This window comes from Ornithorhynchus anatinus, chromosome 1 (assembly GCF_004115215.2).
Source record: "Ornithorhynchus anatinus isolate Pmale09 chromosome 1, mOrnAna1.pri.v4, whole genome shotgun sequence".
NCBI classification, from domain to species: domain Eukaryota; kingdom Metazoa; phylum Chordata; class Mammalia; order Monotremata; family Ornithorhynchidae; genus Ornithorhynchus; species Ornithorhynchus anatinus.
In genome coordinates this window covers 132,154,054-132,178,483 of record NC_041728.1, presented here as the reverse complement: position 1 = coordinate 132,178,483, position 24,430 = coordinate 132,154,054, and the positions used below count along the sequence as shown (strand labels likewise).

The following is a 24,430-nucleotide window of genomic DNA, read 5'->3' as shown; positions in this document are numbered from 1 at the left end:
TAGAAATGTAGTAAAAAATAATCGCTCATATCCTCATCTGATTTCTCTCTTCCCCCAACTGCCGCTTTGGGACTTCACATCACCTAAACACTTGGGTTCCCACATCGTCATCCAGTTCCCCATTGTGGCTTATGGTTGTATCTTTGCACTCTATTGCTTCGTCCTACCTGAAATTTCATTTTAGCGTCTACCTCTCCCGCTAGATTATAAATAATAATAATTGTGATATTTGTTAAGCGCTTGCTGTGTGAAGCAGCATGACCAAGTGGAAAGTCCCCAGGTCTGGGAATTAGAGGACATGGATTCTACCCCTGGCTCTGCTATGTATCTATCTGCTGGTCCAGTCACTGTCTGTGCCTCAGTTCCCTCATCTGCAAAATGGGGATGAAATGCTTGTTCTCCTTGCTAGATCTTGAGCCTCATATGGGACCTAATTGTCTTGTATCTACTCCAGTGCTTAATCCAGTGCTTGGCGCATAGTATGTGCTTAGCAAATATTATTTAATTACTGTTATTAGCTAAGTACTGTACTAAATGATGGGTAAGTGCAAGATATTCAGGTCCCACATGGCCTTGGTCAAGTTCTCTGCGCCTCAGTTGCCTCATCTGTATAATGGGGATTGAGACTGTGACCCCCACGTGGGGACAGGGACCGTGTCCCACCCGCTCTGCTTGTCTCCACCCCAGTGCTTAGTACAGTGCCTGGCACATAGAAAGCACTTAACAAACATCACAGCTATTAACAAATACCACAATTATTGTGGGGCTCACAGTCTAGATAGAGAGAACAGGAATTGAATCCCCGTTTTACGGGAGAGGAAACTGAGTCACAGAGAAGTAAAGTGACTTGCCCAAGATCACACAGCAAATAAGTGGTGGAGCCTGGATTAGAAACCAGGTCCTCTGACTTCCAGGCCTGTGCTTTTTCCACTAGACCACACGGCTCCTTAAAGGCAGGGATGATGTCCACGAACTCTGTTGAACCATCCTAAGCGTTTAGAGCAGTGTTCTGTGCTTGGGAAGCTCTCAACAAATGCTGTTGTTGTGTTGTTGTTTTTTAATATACCAAAGCATCACCTAAATTTGTATACAGGATACTAATGAACTCTTAACCCGGTTTAAGTCCCACCAGGAATTTATTTGGAGAGTGTGTTTTCAGTGAAGGTCAATATGTACTTTAGCTAATGTTTAAAAACAGGAACTCCATCTACTGTTGTTTAGTTGTTAGTATCACCAAAGTTAGGTGATATTAAAAACCTTGATTGTGTAAAGCAGGGTTCTCTTTGGGATCCCAGCTCATAGCAAAATGAATTTTATAGTCACAAAAACACTATGAGCTGGGATCCCAAAGAGAACCCTGCTTTACACAATCAAGGTTTTTAATATACTAATAATAATAGTGGTACTTGTTAAGCTCTTACTATGTGCCAGACACTGTCCTAAGCGCAGGGGTAGATACAAGTTTATCAGGTTGGACACAGTCCCTGTCCCAAATGGGGTTCATAGTCTATATAAGAAGGAGTAGAGTTTAATCCCCATTTATAGCTGGGGTAACTATGAGGCGCAGGGAAGGTCACACAGTGGACAAGTGGCAGAGCCTGGATTAGAATCCACTTACAAGCACTTAGTACGCTGCCAAGCACTTAGTACGGTGCTTTGCACACAGTAAAGCGCTCAGTAAATACGATTGAATAGAACACAGGTCCTCCAACTCCCAGGCCTGGGTTCTTTCCACTAGGTCGAGATACCGCATTCATAAAGATTGTGGTCTCCTACATTCCAAAGCCAGTTTTAATCCTGACCTTTTCTTTGGAGAGTTGACAGAGTGCATCCATACAGTTATCCCTTCTCTGCTCTGACCCCAAATGGTGTGGCATCTGCTTCACTTCATATGCTTAGCCAAGTGAACCACTCGAGTCAGTAGCAGTGGGCATCCTCCTGTACTCACTCTGGGTGCGGCAGACACAGAAGTAACCACCCCATCTCCCTGTTGCCCAATTTTGGAATGGAAAGGGAAAAAAAATAGTATCTTGTGGCTTCCATCTCTTCACTTTACCATCTCTTCACTCAGACATCACCATTTGCTTTTTGCATGACCTTGGAAAAATCACTTAACCTCTCTGTGCCTGTTCTGTAAAATCTGGTAAAACACCTGTTCTCCCTCTCAGACTGTGGGATAGTGACTCTTTCTGATGGGATTGTACCTACCCCAGTACTTAGCAAAGTTCTTGGGCGCATGGTAAGTGCTTAATAAATACTTTCCGAAAAATAAAATGCTCTGACGGACAAAGCGTTTTGCTGTTCCTTTTAACCTTCTGCCAATCATTCAAAGGTCATTCACTCATCTAAGCAAAAGGGTTTGCTTCCCCCAAAATACCCGCACACAGATTCCCAGATTCAAACTCACTTCGCTTGGCAAAGTCTTTACATTCGTCGGTCATTAGGATGGTAAATCTTGGGCACGGAGAAAGGGCTTCCCGAATTCTAAATTATAACACTACAGGAAGAACTATTTTTTAGTGTATTCACGCAGCGAATCGATTTATTTGTAGCCTCGTCGACTTCTCGGTTCTGGTTACTGTAGCACGAGTCTTGTCTGTAGCATTAAAATCTTGGTCCGAACCGAACTCTGCGTGATGTTAATTATCTGGGATTCTTTTTCGGGCACCCCCTCCGCCTCTCCCGCCAATCCCCCCTTCCACCACCTTGCTGCCGCCTTCTCCCTCTTCTTTCTGCTGCTCTGCCTCCTCCTTACTCCTCCCTGCTGGTTCCTCTTGCTACCACTCTCGCCTTGGTGTGCGTACTTCCGTATGTCCCATCGCCTCCAGAATGTCCGTTGCTGGTGGATGTACACGAAAAAGCCGCTCGGTCCTCAGGTCACGCATCGCTCAGGTCGTTGAATGATGCTGTAATCGGATGATCTGAAAGAGTGACCGGCCTCAAGGTCCACAGCGAGTACGTTCCTAGTAAGATCTCTCGTCCTGATTCGTTCACAACTTAGTTTCCTTACCATCTCGCTGTGCAGCTCTGTCCCTCCTCTACTGTCCTTCCTCGAGAAGCAGCGTGGCTTGGGAGTCAGAGGATGTGGGTTCTAACCCCGGCTCTGCCTTCTGTCTGCTGTGTCACCTTGGGCAAGTCACTTCACCTCTCTGGGCCTCAGTTCCTTCATCTGTAAAATGGGGATGAAGACTGTGAGCCCCATGTGGGACAGGGACTGTGTCCAACCTGATTACCTTGTATCTACCCCAGCTCTTAACAGATACCACAATTATTATTATTAATTATTATTATCGTCTGAGCTCCTGGCAACTTTTGGGTTGTGGGGGTCTCATGTCTCTTGTCTGACTGAACAGATGGAATGCCATGATGCCTTGGAATCTGCAGCCCGAGCAGAGGGTCTTTCACTGGATGTCTCCACACATTCCCAGCTGAGAATCCTGGATGAAGGGCATCCCAAGGGCAAATACCATCATGGTTTAAGCGCACTGAAACCCTTCCGGACAACCTCCAAGTAAGATAGTCTATCGGACCGGCTGTATTCTTCAGGAAGCACCCGTAGTGTTCCGGAAAATGTCCGATCCCAGTGGTGTTCCCGGGTAGTCTTGGAGAAGAGTTTGTTTAAAACCAGAGCTTTTGCTTTCTGAAGAGTGTGGAAGTGGTTCTCTGACTCTCCTCTCAGTTTGGCCGTTTTCTTCCCCCCCTCTCCTTAGGCACCAGCACCCGGTAGACAACGCTGGACTCTTCTCCTCTATGACCTTCTCTTGGCTCACTCCTTTGGCCCGCGCAGCCTACAAGAAGGGGGAGTTGTTTATGGAGGATGTGTGGTCTCTGTCCAAGCACGAGTCTTCCGATGTGAACTGCAGAAGGTAGGAGTCTCTGGTCTGTCCTCGTCTCAGCGTACCGGACTTTGAGGGCCTTGAGAGAGGAGCCCGGGGGGCCGTCGATCTGAAGGCTTACATCCCTTTTGTTTTTCTAAAAGTCGAGCTCTCCTGTATGGGGAGGGTGTCCGTGGGATATCATTCTTGTATCGTCGTTTTTCTACTTAAATATTCTAGCTCTGTTTCTGTTTTAACCAAGGGATTTCTCTCTTCATCTTCTTCTCTCTCTCGCTCGCTTGTGCTCTCTCTCCCCCCCTCTTTTTTATTCCCCCTCTTTCTCTCTCTCAGCCGAGCTCCTCTTCCTGGGGCTTCAGGGAGGTGGTGGTGCTGCATTGTGACAGAATGCAATTTTGCGATAGCTGCTTGCCATGCTAAAACACAAAATTTACCATTTTACCACAGGATCCTTCAGAAAGGGAAGGGAATTCTTGAGAAAGGCGGTTCTCGCCCACCAGCAAAGTATCTTCAGGGAGAGTTAATCTGGGTGGAGTAAAAGACTTTTGGTTTCATCACTTTCTTAAAGAGTCTTCGGAGGGTAAACTTATAGTCACCCCAAGATGAAATATTTTTTTCCAAGGGCTTTGAAGATGAGAACCGATCCTGTTTTTAATTCCCTAGGGAAGGAAACAGTTTATCTGTTTGAGTTGTTTTGAACCCCGGTCCTGGCATGTTTTGTGAAGGGAGGTGGCGTGTTTCTGTGTCTATGTGCGCGCTCACGCACATGTGTGTTCACGTGGGAAAATGTGTAACGGAGGACATATGCCCTTGTTAAGACTAGAGAGACTGTGGCAAGAAGAACTGAACGAAGTCGGGCCGGACGCCGCCTCTCTCCGAAGGGTCGTGTGGATCTTCTGCCGTACCAGGCTCATCATCTCCATCGCGTGCCTGATGATCACGCAGCTTGCTAGCTTCAGTGGACCAGTAAGTTTAAAGCCATCCTTTCTACCGGTCATCGAGGGGCCATCCCATGGCCAGCTCTAACCCGCTCAGGTTCCGTTGCAGGGTTTTCAACGCACGCGGGCTAGCTAGCAACCTCAACGCGTCCCCTCGGGCCGTGCAAGGGGCAGGGGTGTCCGGAGCCAGCGGCGACCTGCCGGGTTGTCGATGAGTCACCCGGGGGGTGGAAGGGCCCAGTGTCGGAGGGGCAATGTGCTGGAAAGAAAAACGGCTTCCTCCCTTAGCGGGGAAAACTCACTCCGAGGCGATTCGGACCGAGCTGATTGTTCTTCTTCAAGGGAACGTGTGGACGTGGAATCGAACTGCCGATTCCGGAAGGGTGTAAGCCGGTAGCACTCTGACCAAGACACTAGCATGTGTGTGCATTGGCGAATATTGCTCGTACCGTAGAGGAGACGTTGTTAGGTCTTGATTGTCTTGAGGAAGGAGAGGATTCTCGCCAGAATCACCCTCGAAGCGTGACCGAGTGGAATGAAAGGAGTAGCGGAGACTTGGGGGTGGGGGGGAAAGAACTTGGTTTTCTTTAGTCAGTATGGAGAAGATATACATAGTAGTGCTTTTGACATTCACACCATTTTCTTTTGTCACTTGTTTGTTGCACCTGCTGTGCAGATTTACAGTTGAGACCTTGATTCAGTTTATTCTTTACAAATTTGCCTTGAGGCGTTGGAGCAGTAATACTGCTTGTAGCTCACCTTTTCCAAACGGGTAAGCTGGAGGTTCATTACTTGGGTAAGTATACACCTCTGGTGCATGGTGACTAGGTTAAGCTGATTCCGAGTGGTTTTTATGTTGCCGTTTATTTTAAAGTCTTTCCTTGTTCCCCGAAGCGAGGATGAGTTATTTTCTAATACCGCCTTCAGTTTAGTTCATTCGGTTCTCCCATAATGCCGGGGCGGGAGGGAGGGGCAGGGAAGGGGAGTCCCGTTCTTGATGAAGACCGCAGTTAGGAGCATTTGCGTCCCGGTCTTTGCACCACGACCGACCCCCTCTCACCTGTTTCTTCCAACGTCACGTGGCGTTCTATCCAGATGCGCGCCCGTCGTCGGAAGAACGTTCCCTAACTCCCAGACCTTCTATCCTGAAGGCGGAGGGCAATCAGTCGGTTACGGAAGAACTAGGTGGAGTTGAGCAAAGGGTGGTGTGAATTACAGAGTCTGAGGCCAAATGACTTCATCGATCAAAACAGTTAAGGTTGTAAAGGGACAAGCTTCTCCCAAGAAGAGCTTCTGTCATTGTTTCACTACAGGGGCAGGTAGCCGCTCTGTGCTTTTATCCCTGCGTTTTTACAGCGAGGCCGTGTCCAGTTTTTCCCATTTCACTGAGATTCCAGCTCTCCCCACTCCCTCTTGTCAATGCAGTTCATTCAGGAGGAGGCAACTTTTTTAGTGTTTCTCTGTGCACGTTCACCTGAATGGTTTTAAACACCTGCATATTCCCAAGTCTACCTTCTCATGCAAAATGCTGCCCAAGTGGAAACATACTTCCTGTCCTCGTTTAAAGGAAAAAGAGCCTGGGGTCTCCTCTGGGATAGCAAGGCCTTACTACTATCCTCTTGCTGAGTTGTCATCTCAGGTCCAAGAGAAGAGCTCTGGGTGTCTTGGGGCTTGTCTATGCCCCTTATGACTCATTATGGGCAGGGAACGTGTCTGCTAATTTTTGTATTCTTCCAAGCGCTTAGTCTTGTGCTCTGTGCATAATAAGCACCCAGTAAATACCACTGATGGATTGACTCCCGTGACATTACAATGGATTTTAAAACATCGGTTCTGGAGATTCCATTGGTTTTAAATTTATAAAAAATAGAAGTGGCCAGAAAGTTCCTTTGGGGCCATCTCCGATAAATCCTATTGATGGATGGATTGATTGATCGATTGGCTAAGATGTGGGGGTTGGAGGGGTCAGCAGAGCTTCCTTAGATTTGGGGGTTTCCTGTCTGGTGGGGTTAAGTAGTACCAGGCAGGTCCTCTGAGAACTGTCTATATTAAGGCCATATCTCCTCCAAGAGGCCATTATTCCCGGCTCGCTCTCCCTTCTGCGTCTTCTGTGCACTTGGTTCTGTGACCTTTGGGCATTTGATAATCGCCACAGCCCCACAACACTTATGTATGTGTATATCTATCTATCTTTAAATTGTATGTTCTAAATTATTCATTTCTATTAACGTTTGCCTCCCCCTCTAGATTGTAAGCTCGTTTTGGGCAGGGAACATGTCTGCTAACTCTTTTGCTTCGTTCCCTCCTAAGTCCTTTGTACAGGGTCTGCACATTGTAAACGCTCAGTAGATACCGTTGATTGAGGATTTTTGCACATCCTATATATTCTGGCCCAACTTTGAAATTGTTTGAGGCCTCCATTTATTTCAGCCTTCCAGAAAGTCCCCAAACGGTTGCAATTCCCTCCAAACGGTGTGTGCATTCCATTTTCCTCACCAGCCTGATCCTTCATAGAAAAGAGTCGGAGCCAGGGTGGGGAGGAATCAAAGTTATTTTCCATTGACCTGCCTCGTGCTCTGGCACATTGCTTTGTGCAAGGCTCACTTATGCAGAAGTCACTTTGGAGCTTCATCTATCAGTGACTGCTCTCTTGGGATTTTGATGGCACAATAGTGAGGCTAACTGGCAGTACTCTCAAGGTAACATTCCGAAATTGTCGTTAGCTGCCAAACTCCCAGTATTCCAGAGGGACCATTAGGGGCCTTCCTGACCGGAGAATTTTTTTTCCTCTCTCTCCCTTTTTTTTTTCTTTTAGCCTGGGTCCAACCAGGAGTTTGTTTGGAGATCTAATGTTCACCTTGGATTCCTTGGTGAACGCCGCCTCTGTTCCGGGAGGCCCCTTTAGGGAAGGAAGAGTGGAAAGCCGTTACAGGGATAAGCTTCCCACTCCTCCGACCTCTCTTCAGCCGCAGCTTGCTTAGCGCTGTCAGGTCCTGGATGGTCTGGGGACGTGTCTCTCTGTAGGGGGACAAATGACAGAAGCTGTTCTTTAGAATTTTCAGGATGGCTGTATTCTGCGGTCAGAATGAGAGAGTCAAGCTGGGCGGAATCTCTCGCCAAGAGCACAGGTAAGGTAATGTTTCTTCCCTGGGAATGCTTACCACAGCCAGACAGCTAATGCTGACCACCCTGCTAACAGCCTCAAACTCTTCCTCCTAGTTTGTGTAAATTGAAGTGATAAATATGTACCGCTTTTTTCTCTCTCCTCTGTTTCGGTTGGAATTTTTTTCCTCCCTCCCTCCCCAGAAGCCTTTCCCTTTCTTCTTTTGTATCCAGTACCAAATGGTTTAAAATGTGATTGTTTTCAAATACCTTATGTGTTTTGTTTTGGAAATTCTTTAATCTGCTGTCTTCCTCTTTTTTTCCTTTGGAAAGTTTTGACATAATGTGAGCGTTTGTGTCCTTTTACCTCCCCCCCGCGTGGGAGGTGCTGAAAAAAATGGCACTTAAAAGGTGTGGGAAGGAAAGAAGCCAAGGCAACAACCCGCTGTCTTTCCACGCCTTCCTTTGGAGACTGTTTCCGCCCGGGCCGTGGTGTGCGCGAAAATGCTTACTGCGCCAGCCATCTTTCTGAGTCGCTTCTCGTGAGGAGGATGTAGGGGCTCAGACCTTGCCACTCAGTGACTCAGTTCCACCTGTTGGATTGGATACTGGAAAAGAAGCCACTAATCTCCTCGCTAGTGCACCAGCAACCCAACTGTACACAGTTGTGACCAAAACCCTGGATGTAAACCCAAAATCCAAGTGAGGGGAGAGCTGGAGCGCGATAGAGCTGTGAATCCGAGACCCCTACCCTGCCCCGCCCCCCCGTTTGATCAGGCCATTCCCTGGGACTTGGTGTAATTTGGATCAGTGGGGGGATTTTAGAACCCGGCGGACATCGGGCACTAATTCGTTCACGGAAAAAATGGGAAACACAGATTGCCCTGGAGTCGATCCTGGGCTCTGGAATCCAGCGGTGGCCACCTCTGACAAGTGTATTTGGTCTCCATTTTTTAAATTTTTTAAATTTTTTTGTCGCCCAGCACTGATGCACAGTGGCAGTCACCTTCGTTTTAGAAGTGGGGTTTTTTTCTCGGTCAGAACTTTTTTTTTTTCTTTTTTTGGAGGGAGTCATTTTCACAGAGTTGGGGGAGTGGGGCTTTTCTGGCTTTCTGAAGGATTTCATTTTAGCTCCGAGGACTCCAACAGACTCCGAAGGATATCCAAACAGTCCTTCTTTGGGGACTAATTTTTTTTTTTTTCACGTTTTCTGTCTCAAGAAAACTTAATCCCTCAGCTCTGGGTTAATGAATGGAAGGACCAGCGCCTTTAAGCAGAGCAGCTTTTTTAGGGGAGTCTCTCGTCCGTTAGCGTGAGGCCTTTAGGGCCGAGAATCTTTCCACCTTCTTGCAGAGTCACTGCAGCTTCGGGGGTCCCGACAGACTAGCGCTTCCAGCTTCACGCCGCCATGGACTCCGGGAACAGCCGTTGTTTCTCTTCTGTATTTTCCACTGTATCGAGTTAAAGTGATAGTGGCAGAGGCCAGAATACCTGTTGGATGGCTAACCATGTAAAACTCAACTCTGTATGTGCACACTGTATGTTGATGCAATGCTCCTCCTGTTGTACAGTGTTTGTGAGATGCTCTTTGAAGATGGTACTTTTATTTATTTTTTTTATTTTCAATAAAAGTGCGTTGTTTCCCAGTTCCTGGTATTTAATACTGCTGCTGAATGTGCCTGTGTGAGTGTGCGCTCCAGTGTCGCAGGACCTCAAAGCTGGAGGTGGCAATCGGTGGTTCTTGGGGGCTTGGCCGCCTTCTCTCTGCAGGTGGTGTTTGAGATATGCTACCTGAGGTAACGTGTTTTTGTTTTTGGGAGGGAGGTGGGAGGTGGGGAGGGCTAGAAGGGGGGATTCTTTTAGTTCTTCAACAGTCCGTGCACTCTCGCTTATGCATCTCGTGTTTGCTTTTCTTCTGGATTAAACTGCGGATGTTTATTTTCAGGAATGTTTTGCAAATGTCCTCACTCTTCCCCAGTACAACTGTAGGTACCCTGTTCCTTTTTATCAAATAAGCACGTTTGAAAACGGTCGAAAAGAGGTCTTGATTGCACCCGAAGGGATGTCTGTCTCTCCGTGCGTGACGATGCCAGAGTAGATGAGCTCTCATTCTTAAGGGACCGTACTCTTAGTACTCAATTTCAGCTCATGGACAGGTTTCTGTTAAGTTAGAAGGTGTGATGGTTTAGCTGGCGTTGAGGGTTGCAAATCTGGGGGCGGGGAGGGGACCCCCCCCACCCCACCCCAACCTCTGGCTAATTCCCATTTTCCGAGGGCAGGAGGACTCTGAGCCGTGACGTTGTGCCCTCCGGGCTGAAGTTCATTTGCTTGTAAACTTGCCGCTGTGGGGACGGAGCCGTCCACTCTTTTCTAACTTAACACAAAGCTGTCGCGTGGTCCCAGGAGGTCGAGGGGGTGTTCACATGGGTGTGCGTTTCTCCCTGTAGGCCTTCGTGGTGAAGCACCTCCTGGAGTACACCCAGGCGCGGGAGCCCAACCTACGGTACAGCTTACTTTTAGTCCTGGGCCTCCTCCTGACAGAAATCGTGCGCTCCTGGTCGCTGACCCTCACCTGGGCACTGAACTATCGTACTGGCGTCCGCCTGCGGGGGGCCGTCCTCACCATGGCATTTAAGAAGATCCTCAAGCTGAAAAACATTAAGGAGAAGTCCCTGGGGGAAGTGAGTGAGGCGTCCTCTCGGGGGCCGGGGAGGGGCACCGTGCGTTTGGCTCCTCTTGCTCTCTGCCCCCGCCGACCATCCCCTCAGGAGAAGCAGCCCGCGTTCCCGGGGGAACCCTCTCACCGCCCTTCTGTGTTCTCTAGCTCATCAACGTATGTTCCAACGACGGGCTGAGAATGTTTGAGGCGGCAGCAGTCGGCAGCTTGTTGGCCGGAGGGCCCATCATTGCCATCCTGGGCATGGTTTACACTGTCATCATTCTGGGGCCCACAGGCTTCCTGGGATCAGCTGTCTTCATCCTCTTTTACCCAGCCATGGTGAGTCAGTGGCCCCGCCAACTCCCCCTGCCCGTCTTGGTAGGGCGGCCGCCTGCCGCCCGACCCCTGGGAGCTCGGTTTGTTTCGGGCGGCAGCGGCCAGTCGGCGTGACAGCTAAGTGTAAGCGCCTCCTCCGAGTCAGGGTGGTGGCCGGCGTCCGACTGGGAGGGTAGCAGAAGGTGGTGGGGAGTCCTCCGCACACCAATCTGAACTCTTGAGTTTAGGGGAAAGAAAATGTCCCTTGGAGGGAAGCGGGGACTTTTTAATGGCATTGGAATAGCACTTACTATGTGGCAGGCACATAGTACTAAGCGCTGGGGTAAATACATGATAGGTTTGGACACAGCCATGCCCCACCCGGGGTTCGCAGTTCTTAATCCCCATTCTACAGATGAGGTAACCGGAGACACAGAGAAGTGAAGTGACTTGCCTGTGGTCACACAGCAGACGAGTGATGACGATTGTGGTATTTGTTAGGTGCTTACTGTGTCAGGTACTGTACCAAGCACTGGGGTAGATACAAGGGAATGAGGTTGGACGGAGTCCCTGTCCCACATAGGGCTCATAGTCTCAATCCCCATTTTACAGATGAGGGAACTGAGGCCCGGAGAAGCGTAGTGACTCACCCGAGGTCACACAGCAGACGAGTGGCGGATCTGGGATTAGAACCCAGGTCCTTCTGATTCCCAGGCCTGTGCTCTTTCCATGCTACATCTCTGAGGGGACTTTTTGAGGGGCTCTGTGGGAATCAGGGTGAGATTGGGGGAAGGAAAGCCTCGCAGTGACACCCCAGCTCGTAGAGGGCATGTAGCCATTAACTGGTTCTTCGTCTTGCTCAGAGAGCTGAGCTTCTCTTTAAGTTTTAGACGTCCGTCATCTGGCACAGCATCACTTCTCTTTCTCTCTCACTCTTTTTGTTGTTGTTGTTGTTCTTGTTCTTTCAGATGTTTGTTTCACGACTCACCGCGTATTTCAGGAGAAAATGTGTGGCTGCCACAGACGAGCGTGTCCAAAAGATGAACGAAGTTCTCAATTACATTAAATTCATTAAAATGTATGCTTGGGTCAAAGCCTTTTCCCAGAATGTCCAAAGTGAGTGTGCGGGCGTGGCAAGGCCTGTCGAAGAAGGGCTCTGGAAAGGCTCAGTTCGGGACTTTAGCATAGGGAGGCAAGAGAAGGGGATATATTTCTGCAGTAGGCCCTTGGGATATTCCAGATGTTTTTCTCTAGAGAAATTTGTTGCTGGAGACCCATAGCTCCTTATGTTCTAAAACACAGCATTGACGGAGAGACGGGAACTGGAAATTTCTGAAAAGCATCCTCTCCATCGTACCAAGTTAAACGTTTTGACCTTCTAGTTCGTTGGCCTTCCTATATGTACAGGGCATTATACATGCCAGCTTGACCTTTCTTCATCTTGATAATAAGAACAATTGTGGTATTTAAACACTTACTATGTGCTAAGGATTGGACTAAGTGCTGGCTGGATTCAGTATGAGAGGATTGGACCATGTCCCTGTCCCTCATAGAGCTCATAGCCTAAGGGGGAACGAGAACTGGTTTTTTATCCCCCTTCTCACTGATGGGGCCCAGAGAAGTTAAATTTGTGGCTTAAAGGTCACACAGCGGGCAAGTGGCTGACGATGATACAGTGTGGTGACAGTTAAATAATCTCTGGGTCCAGGACGCTGGGGCTGGGGCTGAGTTCCAGTTGATTCCCTCGATTTGATTGTGGTTTATTTTCGCCTCTAGAAATCCGAGAGGAGGAACGCCGAATCCTAGAGCGGGCCGGGTACTTCCAGAGCATCACAGTCGGAGTGGCCCCCATCGTGGTGGTGATCGCTAGCGTGGTGACGTTCTCTGTTCACATGATCCTCGGCTACGATCTTACTGCAGCCCAGGTAAGTGAGGATGCCGTTCCCCGCGGATTTGGAGAGGATTTGGAGGTGCCATTGGCCTGGTGGGAACTGGTTTCATCTTGCCCAAAGTCACGTTGCTCCTGGAAAGCGGAGGTTGAGTTTATACCCTCCCGTTCCTCCTTTCTGCAAATGATTTTAATGTCTGTCTCTCCTAAACTGTAAGCTCCTAGAGGGCAAGAGGCCAGTAATGATGACTCCCAGCTTGTATTGAGAAGCAGCGTGGCTCAGCGGGAAGAGCACGGGCCCAGCGGGAAGAGCTCAGGTCTGGGAGTCAGAGGACCTGGGTCCTAATCCTGACTCTGCCGATTGCTTGCGATGTGAGGTTGGGCAAGTCACTTAACTTCTTTGGGCCTCATTCGGGATGCAACACCTGCTCGTTTTCCTACTTGGTTGGAGAGCACCAAATGAGACAGGGATTGTGTCCAACCCGATTAGTCTGTAGCTACTCCAGCACTTAGAACAGTGCTAGACACGTAATAAGCGCTAAAGAAATACCTTACTGATATGCTCCAAAATGCGCAGAACAGTACTCCGCAGACAGTAAGGGCTCAATAAACACCATTGATTGGGTAAAATTTTGCTTCTTTGTGCTCTTTGAGGCCCCAGGCTGAGTTTTGAACCTTTCTTATAACATTCCCAGTAATTAATATTGCTCCCAATAGAGGAGACATTTTATATATACCTGTGGGGATGACGGTAACAAAAATCTAGAAGGAAAATTATTTATGATTATTTTTTCAATGGTACATGCCAGACACTGTACTAAGTGTTGGGGTAGATACAAAGAGGTCAGGTTGGACACAGTCCTTGGCCCACATGAGGCTCACAGTCTTAATCCTGTGTCCAAATTGATTATCTTGTATCTATCCCAGTGTTTAGTACAGTGCCTGGCACACAGTGAGCGCTTAACAAATGCCATAAAAAAAAGAAAATAATCCCCATTTTACAGATAAGATAATTGAGGCACAGAGAAGTTAAATGACTTGCCCAAAGTCACACAGCAGATAAGTGGCAGATCTGGGATTAGAACCCAGGTCCTTCTGACTCCCAGGCCTGTTCTCTATCCATTAGGCCGTGCTGCGTTGGAGGTGGGTGTTTTCTACCAGCCAGTAAGGAGCTGAAACACACACTCGGGCTAGTTTGTCACTTTTGTCAGGGCTCTCAATTCAAATTACGCTGGGGTTTTTTTGTTGTTGTTGTTTATCTTTTCCCATGACTAGGCTTTCACAGTTGTCACCATCTTCAATTCGATGACATTTGCTCTGAAAGTAACACCATTTTCAGTGAAATCTCTCTCTGAGGCATCTGTGGCTATCGACAGATTTAAGGTAAGTGTCCTTTGATTTTATCCTCCCTCTTCCTCCTTGAAGGGAAGATGTCTTGGACAGTATCTCACCACCCTCCTTTTCTATTTGAAAAGTCCATTTATGGACACATTGTGTTCTTCCTCAGGTTGAACTTTTTGATTATGTCAAGGGAAGAAGATGGGATGGGGAGAAAACGACTGCCAGAACAAAGGAAAATGTGGTTGTTTTGGTGAAGGGCCAGGGCGTGTTGCGTAAATTACAGAAATCTTGTTTCTGAAGGGACGATTTAGAACAGGAATCTTAGGGTCCCACTCTTTGAATTTCATCTTTTCTGAATGGGCAAAAACACCCCGTAAAGGCATAGGAAAGCGACTAAACCCTGTAAGGTCCGAAGCATAGGTGACTGTCAGGGTTTGCTTCTCCTTGGCATTTCTCTGTACAACCTTGAGCAGTTTGTAGAGTAAATCATTTTTATTGCTTTCCTTCCTTTGCCTCGTGGCTTCCAACTTGAAGTAGGCAATGCAGTGAATGCGACTAATCATAAAACTAAATGGCTTTTGAGGATTCTAGATGAAAGTCCTGGTTTTTGGGGGTTTTTTTTAGCAAGTGATTAGTTGAACTGTAATATGCTGATTCCCCACTATTTAAACTAGCACAAGAGCTTGGGGTTGGGGGAGATGTGTGAAGGTGAATAACAGCATGAGAGGGCCTGCCAGGAAAGACTTTGTTTATATCATGCCAAGGTTGAAGTGTGGTTGGAAAAGTGCCAGAAGGAATGCTTCCAAGCACAAGATTAAAAATAAAAAGTCATGATCTCTCCAGAGTAGCAGGGTACTCTGAAAACTAGGACTCGGTGTCAGATTGTTTAAGCAGCCAAACTAGAAAATTTGTTAAATCTCCACCATCTTTGGTGTTTTCCTCTGCCGTAAAACACGCCTGCCTTTCAGGATGTGGCCTATGACCTAGTCAGTGGAAGTTTTTGGTGGTATTTAGGATGTGGCAGCCACTAGAGAAGGGTTGAGAAACAGCAGGCATTTTTGTCTGTTTATTTTTAGAACCTATGTCCAACACAAGCAAGAAGACCTTCCTTTCTGGCTTAAATAAGGTTTGAGCCCTTTTCTGGCCTGTTCTTAACCTCTCCACTTTCTCAGCTAGTACCTGAAGTAAAGAATTGTCTTTGTACTGTCCTATCTCTGTTGACAGGAGGCTTTGGAGGGAGGAGTTGGGAGTGGGTGGCAGGGGGGTACTTCTCTTTCCAGAAGAAGCAGCCATCACAGGAGAGATGGTGTTTTCCCAGGGTGTTTGCTGTTGTGTTTCCCCAAGAAAGGACACCTGGAGAAGAGGCATAAGAGTTTGAGGACTGTAACAGGGTTGGAGAATCTTTTCCCGAGGGCGGAAATTTCACGGGAGTGGCTCCGCCCCTGTCGATCTTGAAAACGTAAAATTCCTAGGTTTCCGGAAGTTGCCTGAATTAGCGTCAGCAGAGAGTCCTTGAATCAGGTCTGCTTTCTAAGCCCGGAAACGTTAATTCACAATGACAGTCCTGCCCGATTGATCATTGAGTATAGGATAACCTGTGGAAAGCTTCCGGCAGGCTGGTCATGGGGAAGCCTGTGATGTGGAGTAATAAAGTGCCAGCAGATTCTTAGATGGAACCTTTGGAAAAGTTGGGGGTGAGTTTTTTGTTTGTTTTCCACTCTCCCACCCCCACTCCCATCATTCCCAAGACTGGGAAGCAGTGCCAAAAGCTAGAGCGTCAAGGCTAAGTCCAAATGTTAAAACTTCCTGGGAGAAGAGGGGTGCTCTTTAATTTCTAGTTTGGGCTCCTCAAGTGGAAATGGCTTTCTTTTCACGTGATAGCAGCGGTCTCCCTTGAAGGCACTACTTTTAAGGCGTGATACTGAATGTGATGGACACTGGGGTATAACGGATGTCAGAGGTTAATCTTAGGAACCTTTCCTGAAATGAGGAACAAAAATTGAGTGTGTCTCCGTCTCCGATTTATTCCCTAATGCTGTTTTTGGTGGTTTTTTGTTTTGTTTTTTCCCCTCTTCAGACAAAAGTTAGAGCCTGGAGTTAGGTCCAATGATAGAAAATGTGTTCCAGGGAAAACAGTGAGGCATTGTTCTGTACCCGACTCAGCTCTTGCTTGTAAGCCTCCCTTATCTCTAATCCCGTAGGATCCCATCTGCCACTGCTCCACGTGTATATAAAAGGGTAGAGCAGGTTGGCTCCAGATCAGCTCGTTGAACATCTGCGGTAGAGGATGTTCACCTTTTGGGGTGGTGGGGTCTGAAGTGCTGTTCCGGTTGACAGGCGTCACTCTCTCTCGGAGCTTCGCCCTCCCGTCGTGACCCCGGGCCCTTAAGCCGGCCTGGATTTAGTTTACGCTAATGAACCACCTTTTGCTCTTCGGCTTTCTCCCACTGTATAGCCCGATGCGTTTTGCGACGTGAGCGTGCTCCATAGGCTTGTCTCCCCCTCGGTCTTGATCCAGTGTCTCATCTTTGCACCTCTCTCACAACTCCTATCAGAGTTTGTTTCTAATGGAAGAGGTTCACATGATAAAGAAAAAACCAGCCAGGCCTCACATCACGATAGAGGTGAAAAATGCCACCTTGGCGTGGGACTTCTCCCACTCCAGCATCGAGAGCTCGCCCAAGCTGACCCCCAAAATGAAAAGAGACAGGAAGGCCGCCAAAGGCAAGAGAGAGAAAGCAAAGCTGCAGCATGAGGGACAGCAGGCCGTCCTGGCCGAGCAGAAGGGACACCTCCTTGTGGACAGTGACGAGCGACCCAGCCCCGAGGAGGAGAGCAGACAGCTCCACCTTGCGAACCTTCGCTTGCAGAGGACGCTCTATAACATTGACCTGGAGATTGAGGAGGTACGCCTAAACCCCTTCCCCTCCCCTTTTCCCCCTCCACGTCTTGAGCCGACTGCCAGTGATAGAAATCTGGGCAATAGTAAACGAATTTTGACTTTTTTTTTTGCCTATTCAAACTGGAATCAGGATCTCCGCAGTCCCCAAAATCTCACTCGAATGTTTTTGTGTTTGTTTTTTTAAAATGGTATTTGTTAAACACTACTTTGTGTCAGGCATTGTATTAAGCGCTGGAGTAGATACAAGATAATCAGATTGGACCCACTCCCTCTGCCACATGGGGCTCACACCCTTAATCCCCATTTTCTAGTTGAGGTAACTGAGACCCAGAGAACAGTAAGAAAAATAGTAATAATAATTATGGTATTTGTTAAGCACTTACTGTGTACCAGGCACTGTACTAAGCGCTGGGGTGGATACAAGCAAATTGGGTTGGACACAGTTGCTGTCCCACATGGGGCTCCTAGTCTCAATCTCCATATTACAGATGAGGTAACTGAGGCACAGAGAAGTCAAGTGACTTGCCCTAGGCCACGCTGTTTCCCAAGCAGAGTGACTTGCCCAGGGTCACACAGCAGGCAACAGTCGGAGCTGGGATTAGAACCCAGTTCCTTCCACTCCCAGGCCCGAGCTCTTTCCACTAGGCCACGCTGCTTCTCAGTCGAACAGTGTAGTTCCAAAGACATCAACGGTGGGTAAAGCTCTGCCTTGTGAGAGAGGATGTAAAAGAATTGTCGCATTGTAATAATAATGATGTTGCTATTTGTTAAGCGCTTACTATATGCCTAGCACTCTTCTAAGCGCTGGGGTAGATACAGGGTAATCAGGTTGTCCCAAGTGAGGCTCACAGTCTTAATCCCCATGGTACAGATGAGGTCACTGAGGCACCGAGAAGTTAAGTGACTTGCCCAAAATCACCCAGCTGACAGGTGGCGGAGCTGGGATTAGAACCCGTGACCTCTGACTCCTAAACCCCTGCTCTTTCCACTGAGCCACGAGCGCTTAGTACAGTGTTCTGCACACAGTAAGCGCTCGATAAATTCGACCAAACGAATGCTTCATTTTTCTGAGAGAAGCCCAGGCTTCAAGGGAACAGTGTGAAGGGCGCACATGAATCCTGAGTGAACCACTCTGTCCGCTTTAGCTGAGCTCTCTTCCTGTAGACTGTAAGCCCGTCGTGGGTAGGGATTGCCACTCTTGTATTTTCCCAAGCACTAGGTATAGGGGTCTGCACACAGTAAGCGCTCAGCAAATACGACTGAATGACTGTATAAACCCCAAGCTTCAGAAGACCGTGATTGTGATTTCTCTTGCAGCGTTAGGTCTGGATGGGGAAGACTGATTTACCTCTTGCCAGTCGGAGAACTTGGGAAAAGTGGGAGGGGACCAGGATGTACCCCAAGCTATGTGGGTCTTAGGTGTGGGGCAGGGAACCTGATTATACTGTATCTTTTCCAGCTCATAGTACGGTGCATGACAAATACTGCCATTATTATTTAATTTCTACCCTGTTTCCTGTTGTTCTCTGTGGAATCTCCCCAGTGCTTAACTGCCAGGACTTTTTATGGCACTCCCTCGAGTTGCTTCTTGCTTAACGCAAGTGGTATTTATTAAGCTCTTACTATGTGCCAAACACCATACTAAGCTCCGGGGTAGATACAGGTTAATCGGGTTGGACACAATCCTCGCCCCCACAAGAGGCTCGCAGTCTGAGGGAGAACCGGTATTTAATCTCCATTTTACACATGTGGAAACTGAGGCCCAGAGAAGTTAATCGATGTGCCCCAGGTCACCCAGCAGGCAGGTAGCAGAGCTGGGATTAGAATCCAGATCCTCTGAATCCCTGGCCATGCTCTTTCTACTAGGTTTACGCTGCTACATCGAGAAATTGGTCACAGCCTGTTGCATGATATATTTTGCACTCAGTAGCCTGCGCTGCTGTCCTGTTGATGGTATTTATTAAGTAACTGCTATGTGCAGAGCACTCTACTACGCTCTTAGGAGAGCGCAGTACAACAGAGTCGGTCTAGATGATCCCTGCCCAGAAGGAGCTGACAGACTAGAATAGGCTTTTTAGAAAGGAGAAAGTCTTCTCTAAATTCTGGGTTTCTTAATATGTTCTAAAGAGGATAACCCTTGGGAGCCCGACAAGCAGAGCGAAACAGTGTTTGTATTTTGGAGAAATGAGGAGCTTTCCCTCTTCACTCCCCACCTCAAGAGCCTCATAGAATGAGGCCCTGCTGTAAGGAGCCCCTTGAAAAATGCAACACACGCACCAGCTGGCCTCTCCTTGGGAGACCTTGGGTATTCCAGCAGAACGCTTAACCTTAGTTTGCCATTTGAAAATGGCAAAATGAGCCTGATGATTAGTTTGTATCTACCCCAGTGCTTAGAACAGTGCTTGATACACAGTAAGCGCTTAACAAATACTGTTATTACTATTATATAACTACCATCCCCCTAGATCCTTGGAGATGTCTTGAATAAAAAATGTAGGGCACAAGTGCAAATGGTCATTTACAGAAGAGAATTTAGTAGTTAAAGAAGCTAAAGTAAAATGAGAAGCAGCGTGGCCTAGTGGAAGGGCATAGGCCTGGGAATCAGAGGACCTGGGTTCTAATCCCAGCTCTTCCAATTGCTTGCTGTTTGACCTAGGGCAAGTCACCTCACTTCTCTGTGCCTCGGTTCTCCTTTTGTCCCTCCTACTTAGATGGTGCGACAGGAATTGTGTCCAACCTGATTAACTTGTGTGTACCCCAGCGCTTAATCACTCAATTGTATTTATTGAGTACTTAGTGTGTTCAGGGCACTGTATTAAGCACTTGAGAGATTACAACACAGTAATATAACAGCAATATAACAGACCCATTCCCTGCCCACAGTCTAGAGGGGGATACAGAAATTATTATAAATAAATAAATGACGATTATGTACATAAGTGGGGCTGAGGGGAGAGGGTGATGAATAAAGGGAGCAAGTCAGCATGACGCAGAAGGGAGTGGGAGAAGAGGAAAGAGTGCTTAGTTAGGGGAGGCCTCTTGGAGGAGATGGACCTTCAATAAAGCTTTGAAGGTGGAGAGACTAACTGTCGGATTTGAAAGGGGAGGGCGTTCCAGGCCATGTGCAAGATGTGTGCAAGAGGTCGGTGGTGAGATAGACGAGGTAGATGAGATTGAGGTACAGTGAGTAGGTTGGCATTAGAGGAGCTTAGACACGGAGTAAATAATTAACAAATACCACCCCCAAAAAAATACCTACTGTTTTTGGGACATTGCGACATCAGCTTCTGGGTTAGAGAAACCAGTCTGTCTTCAAAGGGCTTAAAAAAAAAAAAAAGACCCTCCACTCCATTTTGAGATTCCGGCTCTCTGGAATCCCATATCCAGCTGGGAAAATCCCTCGCGAAAGTCCACTCGAGCGATCCTTCGGTGCCTCAGTCTCTCCTTTTGTAAAGTGGACGGGTCTGAAGCGAAGACGGTGGGGTTGACTCGAGTCTGAGTGTGTTTGCAGGAATCCCGGTGATCGAGATGGGCCTGTTGCTTAACAGGGTGGCCGATTCTACCCCTCACTCCCACCCCTGAGCTGGCGTAGTAGGACCCACCCTCCGAGAAACCCCCCTTTAAGTAAATGAATTTGTCAGTAGTGTCTCTGCGTAATTTTGATCGTGCCTGTCTGTCTTTCTACTTCAGGGAAAACTGATTGGAATCTGTGGCAGCGTGGGCAGTGGAAAAACCTCCCTCATTTCTGCCATTTTAGGCCAGGTGAGATTTTTATTGGCTTCCTTGAGGTCTACCCCTTCTCCAGCCTGCCTCAGGAGAACGAGCTCTCTGAATTTCTGAAAGGATAAAGTCGGAAAGGGGTATTGGGGAATAAACACTGTCTGCTCCCTGTCTGTTCTCTGCTCCCTACTCTGAAATCTGCTGTCGAGCCTGCCGCAGAGAATCCCTATGACTTAGAATGTCAAAGGCATAGACGATAAGCACCAAATTGTACCTGTCTTTGAAAGTTCTAAAAAGCGGGGAATTCTAACAGGAAAAAAGACAGTGATTTGGGGGGTGCTCAGGTAAAGTGGTTGGGAGTGTGCCCTTGTGACCCTGAGGGTTTGATCAATCAGTGGTATTTACTGAGCACTTATTGTGGGCAGAGCACTGTACTAAGCACTTGGGAGAGTACAATTCAGCTCAGTCAGTAGACACATTCCCTGCTCACAAGGGGCTTACACTCTAGAAGGGCTGACAGATGTTAATGAATAAATTAGGGTGGGGGCCCCACACAAACCATCTCTCTCCCTATCCTCCACCCCCATAAAGCAGAGGGTTCCTGGAGATGTGAGTGGCTAGTTTGTAGGATGAATATCATCAAAAGTATCTTTCAATTTTTTCCATCTGGGAAGTGTAAGAGAGCAGGGAAAGGAGACAGATGAGTTCCAAGAGGCCACTTGATGCTCTTAGCGATGAGCTGGAGAAATCCAGCTGCATATGGGGGAGAGCTTTCGTGACAACAGCCAGTGGCTGGATTCCTATTCATTCTGCAAATAGAGAACTAGCAAATTCCAGCCCTGTCTCCTCTGCCGTGAGCTACGGCTTTTTGGAATTGTAGGTCATGGATTCTAATCCCAGGTCTGCCACTTGCCTGCTGTGTGACCTCGGGCAGGTCACTTCACTTCTCTGGGCCTCAGTTACCTCATCTGTAAAGTGGGGTTTGAGACTGTGAGCCCCACAGCCCGGCCTTTCTGTTGCAACTCTCTGGTATTCTGGGGTCACTCGCTGTTAGTGCTTTTGTTGCCGGAGGGGTTAGCGCACTGAGAGGTAGTTAAGAAGAAAGAGTATAAGATGGGAGATGGGGGCTATTGGTGGAAATGTTTGCTCATTCCAGACATGAGCGATTACCAGGCTTGTCCCGTAAGCAAGTGAGTGTGACCTGCTGGGTGACCTTGGGCACGTCACTTCACGGTGCCTCAGTTACCTCATCTGTAAAATGGGGATGCGACTTGTGAGCCCCATTTGGGACATGGACCGTGTCCGCCTAGCTCGTGCTTAGTAAGTGCCTGGCACATAGTAAGCACTAAACGGAAGCCGTTAGAAAAGCTCTTTCTACTGCTTTGTGCTTCTAGGCTATAAGTTCACGGTGGGCAGCGGACGTGTCTACCGACTCTGTCCCAAGAGCATAGGAGAGGGCCGTGCACACCGTAGACGCTCAGGGAATACCGCTGATTGATGGACTGATTTGCCTCAGTATCGCTCCCTGGGCTAGAGGTATGGCGGGGTATCCGCCAGAAGTTTAGGCCGACGGCATCAAACCTTGGAATCCTGCATGTGTGGCTTGGGGCCCCGTCCGGTATTGTGTGGTGACGCTGCTCGTGTCTCCGTCCCCTGTAGATGACACTGCTGGAGGGCAGCATTGCCGTCAATGGGACGTTTGCCTACGTAGCCCAGCAGGCTTGGATCCTCAATGCCACGCTGCGAGACAACATCCTTTTCGGGAAGGAGTTTGACGAAGAAAGGTAACGGGAGTGTGATTTCAGTCACCTTTTCCGTTGGGACCACCTCAGTCACCGCACCGTGGTCAGCCCGGTCCCATCAGTCCCCGGCCCCGACGACCGGTCTCCTTTCTGTTCTCCAGATACAACATGGTACTAAACGGCTGTTGCCTGCGACCTGACCTGGCAATTCTCCCCAACAGTGACCTGACTGAGGTAAAGCCCCCGTCCCCCTTAGCGGACTCGATATGGCATGAGGGTGTCGAGAAAACGGACAGGCAGAACTGGGCTGGGGTTCACGTTGGGCTACTTTAAATGCTTGTAGCCCGGCTGAAAACTGGGAGTCACGTGCAGCAGGTAGCCCTGTGCTATCAAGAAAGGAGTAGCGCGTTTTGAGCAAAAGCTTCATAAGAAACAGGGGGCGAGGAGATGAAAAACGAAACCGCCAGCGCTGCAAACGCTAACCAGAGCGACACAACAAGAGACCGCCTTTTTGTAATGATAGTAATAATAATTGTGATATTCGTTAAGCACGTACTATGTGCCAGGCACTGTACTAAGCGCTGGGGTAGATACAAGGTAATCAGGTTGGACCCGATGCCTGTCCCTCATGGGGCTCACGGTCTTCACCCCCATTTTGCAGATGAGGGAACTGAGGCACAAAGAAGTGAAGCAACATGTCCAGGGTCACCCAGCAGACGAGTGGCAGAGCCGGGGTTAGAACCCTGGTCCCTCTGTCTCCCGGGCCCGTGCTCTATCCACTAGGCCCGACTTGGCCGTGGCTTTGCACCGAAAAGGCCAAACCCTCTAGACTGTAAGCCCGTCAGTGGGCAGGGATTGTCTCTATCTGTTGCCGGATCGTACATTCCAAGCGCTTAGTACAGTGCTCTGCACATAGTAAGCGCTCAGTAAATACTATTGAATGAATGAGTGCGTGCTTAATCATTGGGGCGGTCTTCTCTGAGTACACTGGACAACTGTACTTCTATTAACTTCTATTATATTTGGGTGCTGACTGTGCGGAGCACCATGGAAAGCGTATGGGAGAGTACAGTGAAACAGAATTAGCCGACACGTCTCCTTAACCGGCTAAACTGGACAGTATTGCTCCCACTCGATGGCCTAGGTCAGAGGTTGGGAAAAGCGACGTGAACACGGGTCCCTCCCCTCAACGTCCAGCCCGGAACTGCGATCCCCTTAACGCGGATCTGTCTGAGAAATGGTGTCGAGCGAGCCTTTAGGCTGTGGGTCTGTTCCCTCCCCCCGTTGTGTAGATCGGTGAGCGGGGAGCCAACCTTAGCGGAGGGCAGCGCCAGAGGATCAGCCTCGCCCGGGCTCTGTACAGCGACAGGAGTATCTACATTCTGGACGATCCCCTCAGTGCCTTAGATGCCCACGTGGGCAACCACATCTTCAATAGTGCCATCAGGAAGCACCTCAAATCCAAGACCGTCCTCTTTGTCACTCATCAACTGCAGGTATGGGATGATGATAATAACGAAGGTATTTGTTGAGCGCTTACTGTATGTCAGGCACTGTACTAAGCGCTGGGGTGGATACAAGCAAATCGAGTTGGACACTGTCCCTGTCCCTCGTGGGGCTCACAGTTTCAATCCCCATTTTACAGATGAGGTAACTGAGGCCCAACGAAGCGACTTGCCCAAGGTCACATAACTGACAAGGGGTGGAATTGGGATTGGAACCCATGACCTTCTGACTCCTAGGCTCATGCTCTGTACACTATGCCAAGCTGCTTCCTAGGTCTCCTTTCCTCGTTTGGCAGAGCCAGGAAGTGATTTACACTTGTTCACTCTGTCCTCTCTCCCTGACTGGGCTCTGGATCATTCCACTCCATAGCAGATGTGTGAATCCTGGCATCAATGGAATGAGAACCTGATAGTGAAGGATACTCAGTCGGTTGTATTTATTGAGCGCTTACTGTGAGCGGAGCGTTGTACTAAGCGCTTGGGCG

At 48.4% G+C, this 24,430-nt stretch overlaps 1 protein-coding gene across 8 annotated transcripts in view; it reads left to right on the top strand.

Annotated features, from left to right (window-relative positions):
- The window catches only part of ABCC5 (ATP binding cassette subfamily C member 5), a 105,784-nt gene that overhangs the window by 37,183 nt on the left and 44,171 nt on the right, over positions 1-24,430 (top strand). For 4 of the 8 annotated variants that reach the window (XM_029074063.2, XM_029074070.1, XM_029074079.2 and 1 more), the window contains exons 3-15: positions 3,354-3,511; positions 3,711-3,866; positions 4,652-4,799; positions 10,321-10,554; positions 10,698-10,871; positions 11,816-11,963; positions 12,624-12,772; positions 14,011-14,118; positions 16,632-16,982; positions 20,669-20,740; positions 22,358-22,482; positions 22,602-22,674; positions 23,733-23,936. In XM_029074063.2, the coding sequence (XP_028929896.1) occupies positions 3,354-3,511; positions 3,711-3,866; positions 4,652-4,799; positions 10,321-10,554; positions 10,698-10,871; positions 11,816-11,963; positions 12,624-12,772; positions 14,011-14,118; positions 16,632-16,982; positions 20,669-20,740; positions 22,358-22,482; positions 22,602-22,674; positions 23,733-23,936 (2,100 nt within the window). Of the gene's footprint in view, positions 1-3,353; positions 3,512-3,710; positions 3,867-4,651; positions 4,800-7,824; positions 9,523-10,320; positions 10,555-10,697; positions 10,872-11,815; positions 11,964-12,623; positions 12,773-14,010; positions 14,119-15,152; positions 15,203-16,631; positions 16,983-20,668; positions 20,741-22,357; positions 22,483-22,601; positions 22,675-23,732; positions 23,937-24,430 lie in introns of those variants that run through there. The other 4 variants (XM_029074105.2, XM_029074126.2, XM_029074116.2 and 1 more) reach the window with 4 other exon arrangements.